Source organism: Petromyzon marinus, chromosome 1 (genome assembly GCF_048934315.1).
Source record: "Petromyzon marinus isolate PM22_M1 ecotype Great Lakes invasive population chromosome 1, UKy_Petmar_22M1.pri1.0, whole genome shotgun sequence".
Taxonomy (NCBI): Eukaryota; Metazoa; Chordata; class Hyperoartia; order Petromyzontiformes; family Petromyzontidae; genus Petromyzon; species Petromyzon marinus.
In genome coordinates, this window is record NC_133667.1 from 4053778 (window position 1) to 4068363 (window position 14586).

General features: G+C 46.3%; 1 protein-coding gene across 4 annotated transcripts in view; it reads right to left on the reverse strand.

Moving 5' to 3' along the window:
• Window positions 1-5684: 5684 nt before the first annotated feature.
• LOC116941423 (uncharacterized) overlaps window positions 5685-14586 on the reverse strand; it is a 75791-nt gene continuing 66889 nt past the window's right edge. For all 4 annotated transcript variants that reach the window (XM_076053803.1, XM_076053743.1, XM_076053700.1 and 1 more), the window contains one exon: window positions 5685-7623. In XM_076053803.1, the coding sequence (XP_075909918.1) occupies window positions 7548-7623 (76 nt within the window). In that variant the 3' untranslated portion in view covers window positions 5685-7547. The remainder of the gene's footprint in view (window positions 7624-14586) is intronic.

The window sequence follows — 14586 nt, forward strand, 5'->3', positions numbered from 1 at the left end:
CGTGTTGGCTTCACAAGAACTCCAAACCTGTTCCTCAAGCCCCCCTGAAATTGTCAAACCTCGAGAATCTTTAGCTTGGCCGTGAGCTTTGCTTCTGGGAGGCGTTACAATGCACTCAATATGAAGCCAACTCACTTCGCAATGTTTACCACGAGGGTGTACCACAGCTTTCACCAAATATGTAATCTTGGCTTTATACGCAAAAATCATCAAAGCATTGCATCACACCACGTTTCAGCAAAGTGGTTACAGCTGTACAATGTGCTGCCTGTAACCACAAACTTGTACCCCAGCCACGCGAGCGAAGTCGCTGTCCGTGGTAGCCGGATTCCGAGACATGCACTGCTGCAGATGGAACAGATTGCGGTCACCACCGTCTTTAAAAGCCCTTCCCGGCCGTTGTAGCGCGATAACACCCACACAACGCTTCAATCCACAGGGTAAAAAATAATAACAGCGAAAAGCCGAGGTTGAGGCTTATCATAGCGCGAGGAGCCTACATTGCCCTGATTTCAAAATGAATTAACGCTCAGAATGTGTACGTTGGGAAACGCGGCTTCCAATTTTCTTTTTCGTCCGGCAACAGCGGGCATTTACGTGACCGTGTTTTAAATCGAGGAACGGAAGGCACGCGTGCGATATATCCTACTCAATAATGAATGCTGCTGGCTGCCGAGCGTTATCATTTGACACGCCCACGGCAAAAACGCGCGCGGCGGGCGCCTTCCCAGCCGTCGCGCTCCCCACCAGCCTCGGCCACCGTGGCCCGGCAGCCCCCCCCCCTCCCCCCCCCCTTAGGGGGTTGGCGAGGATGACGCCCAATGAGGTCTGGTGGTGGCGGCTTTCGAGGGTGGCTTGAGGAGTCCAGATTCTCGATCTGCACACCTTATGGGGACTGGACTGGAGACTGTCTGGACTGTCTGGAGGACAGCGCTGGAGACTCCAGCGCTGTCCTCCAGACAGTCTCGTCCCCTTCACTTGATGAAGGCCGCTTGCGTTGTGGCCGAAACGTCGTGAGAATATTATTGTGTTATTTTATTTGATCAATTTATTATTTTATTCTCATTCTACGTGGTGACTTTACCGAAAGAACCAAAGAAGATGAATCCTTGCAGTCACGAAAGCTTTAAATCGAAACAAACATTTCTCTTGGGATAGATTCCCATCGTTTTCCCACCCTCTTTCTCTCTTCGTCGCATATGTCACCAACACATGTTGCTGCACTACCCAAAAGGGGAGTGTGGCATTACACGCCAGTGCTGTTATACAATTTGCAAGCCGTCTGACTACCATCAGAGATATAAACATGGACGTAACTTCAACCGAGATGATGGACACAAATTGAGCAATCATTGGAAAGTTGTTATTAACCAAGTAAAATGTAACTGTTCATAGTTGTTCCATCTTATTTACCGGGTGCTAGTCTATTTTACCAAGTTAATTGCATCCTCAGCGTTTAGCAGTGCGGCTATTTAGCTGTGGACGCCATCATATATCTTGTGCAGCAATCGTGTTGCCTTTTTGCTCTCAGCGTCCCTGCAAAGCTTCGTCCTTCCTCTCCCCATTCGCCCCCTCCCCTTTCCCCCCCCACCCACCCTCCCCCTCTCTGAGTTTTTTAACTGCCCCAACTCTGGCATCTCTCCCACTTCAGTAAAACATTTCTTGCTGTGGTTGTCACACCTGATGATGATTGCTTGTGTTGCGATCGAAACGTCGTGATTTAATTTATTTTATTTTTTCACCTATGTGGCTTTACCGAAAGAACCAAAGAATATAGCAGGCACAAACACTGCTGTTGCGGTCACAACCCATATTACTGCAGCTTAAGTGGATATACGGAATTCAGATTACCGTTACCTATCATGCATGAATTGATTACTTTTTTTATCATGACACTCGGGTTTTTATTGTACTTGAAATGATCCCAATTCGTATCGGCAGCATGCAATGTTGCTGGAGTCGTAGCAATCAATGCATGCTATGCCACAAAGCCCATGTGCTATGGGGAGCCGTTATTTCCGAGTTTAATTCCACCAAATGCTACTTTACATAAAGTAATAATGGGGGAGTAATCTCAGCCCATGAATCACGGAGCAGTAATGCAATTTTTGGGTTCAAACCCAAATCCCCTTCCGAGCCCCCACTATCCGCTCCGGTCGATTCTGCCCTGCAGAATGAGGCACAGCGGAACGTGTCCACGGAACGGGGGGATGGAGTCTGGCTATCTGGCATCGACAGCTGGACTGGAACGATGGCTAAAGCTGCGACGTGGATCGAACTTGAGTTTCAGACGTTCAAGCATCGGTGGAAATTAAGATTTCAGTGGTGATGCATTGCCGAGTAACTCGAATTGTAAATACTGTGGGTTTATTCTCCAACACACCTGTGTTGAAAGAACTGGTAACGAATTGGCACGCTTTATTTACGTGACGAACCTTGCTAATTTGTTTGTGGCCGGTAGCGGCGGGTTTAACGACGCGTTTATATTTTCACGAACTAAACCGAAACAAAACAAAACCCTCTTATGGATCCAAATACACCTTGTACTGAGCCACCTTGATTCTGGCTTTGTGATTGCAACACAAAAAGCCGCTATCTCACGTGTTCTACTGCTTCACAAGAAATCACTCGACGCAGTTTTACGACGTGTAAGCTGCCTTGAAAATGGGGCACACAATGACACGTGATACTTAAGCATAAATATTTCAAGTGTATGGAAACGTTGGGTTTAATCTCACGCTGCTCACTGTATCCAATTGTAAATGCTGTGCTCTGAAGTGTGTGTGATCCAGAAATGATCGACGAGCACACAACAACACATTTATTTCAGTTGTAAAAAGGCACACACACACAAACAAGGTAAAGAAAATAATAAATAAAAATAAAATATAAGAATAAATAAAATTAAATCACGACGTTTCGATTGCAACACAAGCAATCACCATCAGGTGTGAACATCACAGCAAGACAATTTATACTGTGGCGTTCACACCTGATGGTGATTGCTTGTCTTGTAATCGAAACGTCGTGATTATTTTTTTTCTTTACCTACGTGACTTTACCGAAAGAACCAAGAGTATGGATCCTTGCAGTCACGAAATACTTCAAATCTAGAATGCACACACACAAAACCTGCAAGAGATTGATCCAGTGGGAATTCATATCCGCTTAATCATTTCCCAAAATGCCTTGTGAAATGCAGACACATTTCTAATTCTGTCTGGATTCGTGACGGTCTCATCAACAATCTTTCACTCGGCTTGTTACCGTCTACAATAAATCTGCACTTGAATAAGATTTGATTATCTCCATTGGTGGCCAGAAACCAGAGGTCAGAGTTCCGTGCCGTTGACAGATCCATCTCATCCAGCGTCACTCTTCCTCAAAGCAGGATGCACCGAACGTGAGAATGTCCAGCCACCAAAGACAGCTCTTTACACCACGTACCCAAAACATTTCACACGCAGGCTTTTGCAACAAATGTCACCATAAATAAGTGATGTTTTGATCAGGCAAATTAGTAAAGCTAGCACGTGAAAACATGCACCAATCCATCCCTGCTTCCGCAAACTGTGGTGTGAAACAGCACTCCACACACAGTTGAACAATTAGGTACGATGCTTCCGCTGGTAGTTGCAACCAGCATAATCAGGTGACTGCCATAACTGTGTTGTCATCCATTATTAACGAATTCAAATTCGACAGCGGTTTGAGCCTGGTTTGTATAACTATACATACACATTTGGTAGAGATCTAGAGAGAGTGGATCGGGAGAGTGGATCTAGAGAGAGGGATAGTGGATCCTAGAGAGAGTGGATCTAGAGAGAGAGGGGGATACGGGTCTCATCCCTGTAAGCGTGCACGTGCCCACCAGGGCGTTGGCACCACAAGCCGTATTGAAGTTGGCACGTCATTAAGGTGTGCACCAGCTTCTACCAAGTGCTGTTTGATGATCACCCAAGATTCTTCGGGTCGTGAAAAAAAAACAACCTTCAAACTAATTCTAATTTTTTTTTTATAAAGACATCTTAATATACACCCTATAAAGTGTACAATGCTTGCAGTGGCATGGCCAATTGCTTAACAAACCCTGCTTTCAGACCGGTTAGTACAGACATGGGCAAAGTACGGCCCCCGGGCCGTATACGGCCCGTTAGGCTTTCTAATCCGGTCCGTCGAACTTGTCCAAATATTATTATTCAATTAAATTTTACCTTTCTCCTGTAATGCCCCTATTTCCCCATTAGATGGCGCACTTTGCCTTGCAAATAAATGCTTTGCTACCTGTTAAAGGCCAAATCCTTTCATGTAATGATTTTTAACACGTCATTTATATTAGTTCACAACAAACACTACATCCATCTGTTCCTGGCCCGGCCCCTCTGTCAAATTTTAGAACCCATTGTGGCCCGCGAGTCAAAAAATGTGCCCACCCCTGGGTTAGTATCTGGAGACCCGCTTGTATTTTGATGTCTCACCACTTAATGCTGATGTCGCCCGACCTGGATGCACTTAAAGGCATGCTCAAGCGTTTCAGCACACGTCCGATTAAAAAATATCACATCTGAAATATTCACCAACACACATTGAGTTTTCAATGCGATTTCTATAGGGTCCAATTGTTAAAAACAATTGTCTTTCATAACCGGTAACCGCATTGTAACAAAAAAAGGTCAATAAACCTGTTAACAGTTTGCCGCACGTGCAATAACGACTAACAAACATGAAAATGCAGCCCTGTGTGCGTTCGTCATCGTACGCGTGGTATCCTGGTCAGCACACTCGACTTGCAATCCCTAGATAGTGGTTCGACGCAGCCTGGCGGGCGCTGCGACCGAAACGGTGGAGCGAATTCCTGAAATTCCGCCACTGCCCTCATCCACCCATCAGTACAAAGGGCACTGCAGTCAACTGGCAGGTCTCGGTGTCGTGGGGTAAAGTGTGGATTCACACGAGTACCTGGTGCGATGTGTAAACGTCGCCACTAGGGGAGACAAAAGCGGCCGGGCGTGGTGCCGGCCACCCACTGCCCTCGCGTGCCGTGCCGGCCTTCGTAAGGTGCTCGCTAACAGCACTTGCCACAAGTCTTATCAGGCTATACGGGGGATCTTTGTCTTTGGTGCTGGCCACCAACCCCTCCGTGCGCCGTGCCAGCCTTCAAACATTAGGTGCTCGTTAAAAGCACTTGCCCCAACAGTCTGTCCAGGCTTAGACGAAGCGAGACCTTCGCTTTTTTTTGTAATGGGACTAAATGTGCCAAGGGCAGAACTCCTCATTCAGCTGCAGCGGCCGCAAAGAGAAGCAGCATCAGCTCACGGTCCACCCCAGGTCTCGCGGCGCAGCTCCACACAAGTGGAGCGCCGCTGCTGCTGCTGCTGGGACAGCGAGAAGCCCGGACACGTGGCACCCCTCCGGCTGTGCTCGAGAGAGAGGAGCATTGCCCAGGAGGAGAACTGCGAGCGCTGGGGGGGGGGGGGGGGGGGCTCTTGACTTTGGTGGGAGGGGCACGGAGAGAAGACACAGCCGGCAGAGTCAGTCGGGTAAGCTTGGGGGGGGGAAAAATGCTCTCCGCTGGTGGTGGTGTCGATGATTACTCGTGAACATCAACTTGGGACAAATTTCTTTCGCTAAATTGGTTTGGCGAAAAAGTGGATGTGGGTGGGAGGAAAAAAAAAGCACGCATCGATATTAGACCGGAAGTTTATTTTTTTTTTATTCGCCAGATGTAAATCCACCGTGCCTGCATTATCCGACGGTTGTATTCGTACAACCACCCAGCGGTTTATGCAAGGGGCAAGACGCGCGCTTCAAAAGTAGACATCGCAGACCCTTGTCACATTGCCCATGGTTAGCGGTTGCAGTGCAGGAGAAAAAAATGGATCCTACGCTCATTTGCTGGGCAATGGAATCCAGGCACTTAGGAAAATTGTGGGGAGTGGTCAACAGAGGTAACAAGACGTACATTGTGCCCCTCCCCAAAACCCCTTGTGGGCCCCCAAATATAACTGGCCCATGCCTTTTCACCTCCCAAATATCAATATCTTTCTCAGGCCCATAATAAACTAGCACGGCCACATCAGGTATTATTTTGGCAACTGCAAATGATTAAAAGGCAATCATGTGGAGAGGTACACTGCCAAATCCCACACATGGCCTGCAATAACTGCAAATGCATTTCAGTTTAAAACACTGTATTTGTCTGGTTACTTAACAAAATAAAAAGTGAGAATTCTTAAAGATTACTTATTTTTCTAAAGTAAAACATATGGGCTACCGATGACCGTGACCTATTGCTCTCACCCACCCATGCACTATCACCTGCACATTATGATATGAACTCATGTCTAACATGACACTGGTCATTTTGTATGGTTTTTACTCTTTATATGTACTCTACATCCCTTTAATCAGCTCTCACATCATGCAAATCATTTTTTTATGCAAAAGCTGCTAAAACACATAACTGGCGTTTATATAAACATTTAATTTCACCTGCATATTCACCGCATTTTACCAAACTGTCAGCATCCAAGCAGAGCCCTATTCCATCTGGCATGGCTGTGGGATCAGGTGTTCGTGCACCAGGGGCAGAGTCACAGGGGGGGCTGGGGGGGACTCAGCCCCCCCCCTGAAATTTTGGGAAAGTCGGTTATCAGGATAACCGGATATCCGGCTGCTGCAAAATGCTGCAGGCTGCCACCTTGTCCTGCCCTGCAGGCTGCCACCTCGTGCTGCCCTACAGGCTACCACCTTGTGTGCTGCCCTGCAGGCTGCCACCTCGTGCTGCCCTGCAGGCTGCCACCTTGTGCTGCCCTGCAGGCTGCCACCTTGTGCTGCCCTGTAGGCTGCCACCTTGTGTGCTGCCCTGCAGGCTGCTTGAGTGGCAGCCTTTAGAACTTATCGAACTTATTAGCCACATCAGCGGCTCCGACCTATTAATAAACTCCGCGTTCAAATCCAATAAAATTTGTTTTATACATTTGTGGTGCCCATTGGAAAACATAAACACTGGATATCTCAGGATATTGAAGTCAGCCCCCCCCCCCAAAGTCAAAATCCTGGCTCCACCCCTGTCGTGCACTCAATCTTCCTTTATCCACCCACCAGCACCCCTACAGCAGCGTAGAGAAGCGTGCGAAGTGCCGTTTCATGCCACTTAATCCTCAGAAGCTACACTTTTAGAAGACAGCAAAAAACCAAGAGTGCATTATTTAATCCCCCAGGCTCTATAGCTTTCAAAGCGGTAATGATGCGAAGATTCATGAATAATACTGCACTGATATACCCACGCATAGAATACGCGTGGCACAAATGACACGGCACGATGGCAGGTGAAAGTAATATTTATGTAGAGCTGCTCGATGGGCCTTTGCTTAATGAAGGAAATTCCATCTGCATCTTTGTGCCATCCAAACGCGAGTTACAGTAAACAGTGGCTGAGCGATGTTCTGTAGTGGAAGGTGCCATGCAGTGAGTGGCACGCCGACGTTGCGGCGGCCAGAGGGCAGCGTCTTGACGAGTGACACCACCACCACCTCCTCCTCCTTTCACTGCCGGGTGGAGCTCCGCGTGCCCGCGAGTCTGAGCAACGGGTAGTCTGTGCTGCCCCCAGCTGGCATCCTCCTGCACAGCAGTCACAACAGGTTTTTTTTCCTTCATTACATTTAATTTATTTTGGTATAGCCCTGTGAGCCATTCGGCTCTTGAATCGGGTGCAACCGCAACAAAAAAAACAAAAACATGAACAAGACAACATCTTAAAGTGACTATGTGACTGCGCAAACAGAAAAATCCAGGAAAAAACGGCAAAGTCTTCCAAAGCGGTGTGCAAAAATCCCAGTGGGATGCAAGTCAAACAACAACAACCACAAGACAACTTAGCTTAAAGCCATCCGTGTAACTTCGTACTACAACAAACAAACATGGCCAAACAAAAAAAACGTTTTCGAAATCACCAAAATAAAGCCATAAGCAATGTAACAGCGATCATAGGGACTGTGACCTAAATTTCACAATAAACGACAAAAACATGTACCACCAAACACAGGGGGCCACACGACACACGCGACACACGCACAGGGGTTCCTCCTCTCTTCAGTCCTTGAGATCACAAGAGGCGGATCACAGCACACATTGAGATCAGAACAGCGCATGTACGTTGAAATTATTTCGCACCGTACATAGCCAACCGTGCGAACATTTACCGAATCGGCACGAATTGTTTATTAGCAGACACTGTATGTCCCGTGTATGTTTTGTTTTTAAATGTTGGGTTATTGAGAGTAGGAATTGAGGTTATGGATTTTTTTGAAAAATCATAGTTGTTGGGAATAGACCCAAAGGCTCAATACCAAGTGGATAGTAGGAAACGGCACTGTTTGAGGTGGTAGAGCGGGGGAAGGACAATAAACTAAACACAAAAGGCAGTTTTACAAAAATGAGTTTTCAATCTAGCTTTAAAAGTGCTATAGCTCCAGTTGCATCCTAACATCAGAAGAACATTCCAGACGGCCACAGAAGCACATCTGCAAGCGCGCGATGCAGTGCCCCCATCTCTGCTCGACGACGAGCCAGAAGCCGCTGCGAGTATGATCGGAGTCCACGTGATGGTTGATTTTCCCCGATGACAAGAGGAGGTATGAAGAGGTGGCTATGAGTGACCAGCATAATAGAGCCACTGCTGATAATCGCAGACTGCACCAGCGACTCATTTAAAGCCGAGTGTTCGACCCAGGGGAGGCCCAGAATACATTTAGACCCCCCGATGGCCAATTAAAATTGCTCATGGTTAAGTGGCCCAACGCGGTGCCCTTTGCTTGTTGTGTACCCCCCCCCCCCCAACAAGACCCATCAACTGTCCATGTAGCCCAACCAGCATATAGGCTTCATGTGTTTTTTAAATTAAATAATTGAATGGTTACCATACTCTTAGGTTCTTTCGGTAAAGTCACGTAGGTGGAAAAGTAAAGTAAAGCAAAAAATAATAAATCACGACGTTTCGACCGCAACACAAGCGGTCGTCCTCAGGCGGAAAATAAAATCCAGCAGTGGAACTGCTGAACCAGCGAGAGAGCAGCAACAACAACAAGGAGGTTATAGATGTGGTGAAGGACGAACACAGCGAGAGAGCAGCTACAACAACAAGGAGGTTATAGATGTGGTGAAGGAGGAACACAGCGAGAGAGCAGCTACAACAACAAGGAGGTTATAGATGTGGTGAAGGAAGATCACAGCGAGAGAGCAGCTACAACAACAAGGAGGTTATAGATGTGGTGAAGGAAGATCACAGCGAGAGAGCAGCTACAACAACAAGGAGGTTATAGATGTGGTGAAGGAAGATCACAGCGAGAGAGCAGCTACAACAACAAAGAGGTTATAGATGTGGTGATGGAAGATCACAGCGAGAGAGCAGCTACAACAACAAGGAGGTTATAGATGTGGTGATGGAAGATCACAGCGAGAGAGCAGCTACAACAACAAGGAGGTTATAGATGTGGTGATGGAAGAACACAGCGAGAGAGCAGCTACAACAACAAGGAGGTTATAGATGTGGTGATGGAAGATCACAGCGAGAGAGCAGCTACAACAACAAGGAGGTTATAGATGTGGTGAAGGACGAACACAGCGAGAGAGCAGCTACAACAAGGAGGTTATAGATGTGGTGTAGGAAGATCACAGCGAGAGAGCAGCTACAACAAGGAGGTTATAGATGTGGTGAAGGACGAACACAGCGAGAGAGCAGCTACAGCAACAAGGATGTTATAGATGTGGTGAAGGAAGATCACAGCGAGAGAGCAGCTACAACAACAAGGAGGTTATAGATGTGGTGATGGGCAAGCAAGCGGGGTCTGAGCTGGAAAGGAATTCCATCCCCGGACGCAAGCACCTCAGTTGTGTTAATGGGGAAGATTAAGGAGAGAGAGAGAGAGGGATTGTGGAGAGAGATTAGATTGAAATGAGCTTCCGTCACCGCATAAGAGTATCGTCCCCGCATATGCGCACAACAGCAGTGTTAATGGGAGATTATCACTATGTTGATGGGAGAGATTAGCCAGGGAGATTAGGGGGATGAGCAAGTTAGTGTCATGTCTATGTGTAACACAAGCTGCTGCGGCGCTGCCAACTGCGCCGTGACAGGCAAGCGCGTCCACGCAAGTGGTCGCGTCAGTGAGACACAAAGCCCATCACACAGCCAGAACCATCGATACATCGAGGCTAAGGGAGCAGAGGTGGCCGTGTTAGTGAGACCCCAGCCCGTTAAAGCAGAGGCACCCAACAGGGCAATGCAATGCTAAATATTTTAAATAGTTCGTTTAATTTTTTGGCTAGATCGAGTAGGTACAATGTAATCTGTCAACTAAAACCTTGAACCAGTTGACGGGGCCGATCAAATAAAGTTGTCACGTGTGCTATAACACCAAATTGATTTCTCGGTTTAATGTCGGTCAAACAACGACGTTTGAACTCCACGAGGTAGGGGAAGGCGATCTAGATTTGAAGTTTTCGTGACTGCAGCGATCCATGCTCTTTGGTTCTTTCGGTAAAGTCACGTCCATCAATCCTTGTGTTGCGCCCGAAACGTCGTGATTTATTTTATTTTATGCCCACGTGACTTTACCCAAAGAGTATGGGGTAGGCAATGTTACGGCCCCTTGCCGAGACGAGCCGGGATAACCCCGTGGTCGGTAATTTTCTGGTTAATTAGTGTCCTGAAGCGCCCTATCGTGCACTGCATCTCATGCCACGTCTAGATCTGTGGGGCCGTCCATAAATGACGTCACGCGATTTTGGACGATTTTTGACCCCCCCCTCCCCCCTCAAATATGACGTCACAAAGTTTAAAGCGATTTGAAACATGCCTCAAATCGTATAGGAATAGGTTTTACCCTTTTAACTGGCACAAAACTGTGCCAGTTAAAAGGGTAAAACCTATTCCTATATCTTGTTTCTGGCAAAGGAGGTCTCATAATGCCTCAAATCGCTTTAAACTATTGTCATTGCAGTGCGTACTTAAAACGTGGCGCCGCACTCTGATGTTGTAGGAGAAAACATTTATTAAGAAGCGTATTTAATCAAGTCGAACGTCGTGTCGTCTATAATCTTGATTTGAAGCCTTCGTGACTGCAGTAAAGTCACGTAGGTAGAAGATAAAATATACCCACGTGACTTTACCGGAAGAACCAAAGAGTATGTGTTGTCTATGTTGATTTAAAGTTGCGCATTTTGATGCGACGTCACATTTCTCAAACCCCCCCCCCCCCCCCAAATAGGTGCGTGACGTCATTTGTTTTCAAAAGACACTTTTGTTTTGCCTCTTCGCACGAGTGGGTGGGGAACCGGAGCCACCAGGAGACAGAACCCCCCCCCCCGCCCCCCTCCAACACGAACGAGGGGCCAACACTCCACCCCTGTAACACGTGGGAAACGAAATTGTGACGTTGTCCACTAGCTGCAGCACTGCTGTCTCTTGGCGAGCCATGATAATGGCTCGTCCTTGACAGCCACGTGGAAGGGAGTTCCACATTGGTGCGATCCACCGAAACCGTCGCTGCCTCGGCAGTGCTGGGCTACAGGCCACGTCGAGAGAACGACCGTTTGATTTGCCTCCAGCAGAGCCAACTTACAGCAGCCGATTTTTTTTCCTGTCCTTTGATTCTCGTGCACAGCCTTTGGTCATGCAGCGCTTTCACACTCAACACTCTCACTTTATTATCTCTTGTCAATCACCACGCGACCCCACCCCCCCGAGGGTTATGCACGCACACACGGCAATGTCTGTTTTCATTTCATGCTGTGACAGGTAACACAAGTCGTGTATTGAACAGAACATAAAAGCATTAATCAATGCATGTCGTGCCCTCTTGCCTAACGTTAAGAATCTCTAATTGTGCGTGCACAAACCGTTCCCTGTTAACGTTGCTTACGTACCTTGCCCAAGCTACAGATGCACATAGCCAGGAGATATGTTGACTGCCATCTGTGCTCGGTGGGTAGGAGTTCCATAGGGGGATCAGGCTCCCTCCGAACACGCCCAGCCAAACAATCCCGCATCTGCCGGTGTCTGTACCTCCTCTCTCTCTCTCTTGTCAAGCTTGGGAAGCGGGCAAATGCGACGGGACTGTCTGATGCTTCGCTCGAAGAGCGATCCACCAGCCCCCACTGCCTCCACAACGCTGAGTTACAGGCCACGTGCATAGCCATAGCCAGGAATCAAACTCAGGTCGCTGGTTTCACAACACAACACCCTAACAAACTGCGCCACTACGCCACCACTCCACCTTCTAGACATTCTGTAATAAGTGTATAGGTCAAGGTTGTTAACTGCCACACTTTGGTAATGCTTGAACGCGATGCGAGCTGTATTCGAGACTGACGAAGGCAACCCTTGCACGGACAGAAGCCCGATCTTCGTTGCTTCCTTACAAACCATGGGAAGGGTGCATTGTGAAACAAATCGCATTCATATTTTGATTTAAAGCTTTCGTGACTGCAGTAATTCATATTATTAGTTCTTTCGGTAAAGTCACGTTGAAGGGAAACAACAAAATAATAATATATATAAAACAATAAAAACTCTCACGACGTTTCGACCATAACACAAACGGTCGTCTTCAGGTGTGTTGGTTTGCATAAATTTATTTTTAAACGGTGCATTTATTTATTTATAAAAAAACGTTAGCGCCACGCGCAGCGATTTGGCAGTTTATTTAGGACTAGTCCATCTATATTCTGAAAAGAGGGAAAGATTTGATAAACCATTTCAGGTCTTAATTGATTGTTCACGCTTACAGTGGCTTTCAGACAGCATACATAAAAAAAATAATTAAAAAATTCGTCTCCCCCCTCCTCTTTTCAGAATATAGATGGACTAGTCCTAAATAAACTGCCAAATCGCTGCACGTGGCGCAAACGTTTTTTAAATAAATAAATGCACCGTTTAAAAATAAATTTATGCAAACCAACACACCTGAAGACGACCGTTTGTGTTATGGTCGAAACGTCGTGAGAATTTTTTTATTGTTTTATATATATTTTATTACTTTGTTGTTTCCCTTCAACGTGACTTTACCGAAAGAACCAAGAATATAAATCGCATTCATGTTGTGTCGTCGACAAATGTCAAGGTGCGCAGCAACAAGATGAGGCGATGCATCAGGCAGCCATCGGCGTCAACAGTCACTCGCACTACGCCAAAAACCCTCCAGGTACCGTTTGCAAAATGGGTGAATGGTTTTAACCGAGGCTATTTCATCTGGCATGCATATTCAGAAACGATGCCAAGACAAGTTGAATAAATTAAATGCGAAATGTTATTGATGTAGGTGTCAGTGACTGAGCTTCGAGCATCACTTTTACTCCAGGCAAAAAAAAATTTATCTCTCTCATCTCAGATGGATACAATCGGGGCCAAAACCCATGGCTCTGTACTCATTTCGTCGTCAGCCTCCGAGTTCCCTCCACTTCTTGGCTGGCCATCGAACAATGACGGGCCACTGCATCGCGCGCTTTCAGATGCGCTTCTGCGGCCGTCTGGAACGCTCTTGCTTCCTATATTAGGAAGCCGCTGGTGCTATGCACCTTTAAATCATCTAGAATGAAAACTCATTTCTTTAGAACTGCTTTTTGTGTTTAGTCTGTTGTCCTTCATCCGCACCTCCGATGAGCATGGTTGGCTGTGTATGGTGCGAAAGAGGTTCAACATACGTACCATTTAAAATCCATGAGAGGTTTTTTTTGGGTGAGATCACGTAAATATAAATCTGTCGCTAAACCCGCCACCACCCGACACGGCAAATTAGTAAGGTTTGCCACGTAAACAAACACATGCCAACAGCTCGTTACTAGTACAGCACACCGGTGTGTAAATCCACAACATTTACAATTCGGTAACACGAAAGCCTACGTGTTAAACCGTACCGTTTCAAAGTCAAACCGTGAGACTAAATGAGCCAGAATTCGGACCATCTTTTGATTTCCTCTGTTACTCTGCCATGGAGCTCTGCATTGGGTGAGGACGTGAAACAACGCCGCTCCCAACCGCACGCAAATTAAAGAGACAGCCAGAGTAGCGTGCGTGCACCTCGTGTGTTACATTCCCAAAGGGTGCATCTGGAGTGAATTACACTCCTCTTATCTGCAAACCTCTTAACTGCATACATTATATTTTTTTGATTTAAAGCTTTCGTGACTGCAGTAATTCATATTCTTAGTTTTTTCGGTAAAGTCACGTTGAAGAGAAACAACAAAATAACAAAATATATATAAAACAATAAAAAATTCTCACGACGTTTCGACCATAACTCAAACGTCGTGAGAATTTTTTATTGTTTTATATATATTTTGTTATTTTGTTGTTTATCTTCAACGTGACTTTACCGAAAAAACTAAGAATATGCATACATTATCTTTCGATTTAAAGCTTTCGTGACTGCAAGGATTCATCTTCTTTGAAGAAGGGCCGCTTTGCGTTGTGGCCGAAACGTCGTGAGAATTTTATTGTGTTATTTTATTATTTTATTCTCATTCTACGTGACTTTACCGAAAGAACCAAAGAAGATGTATTATCTTATTTAGAAAACCTCCTGT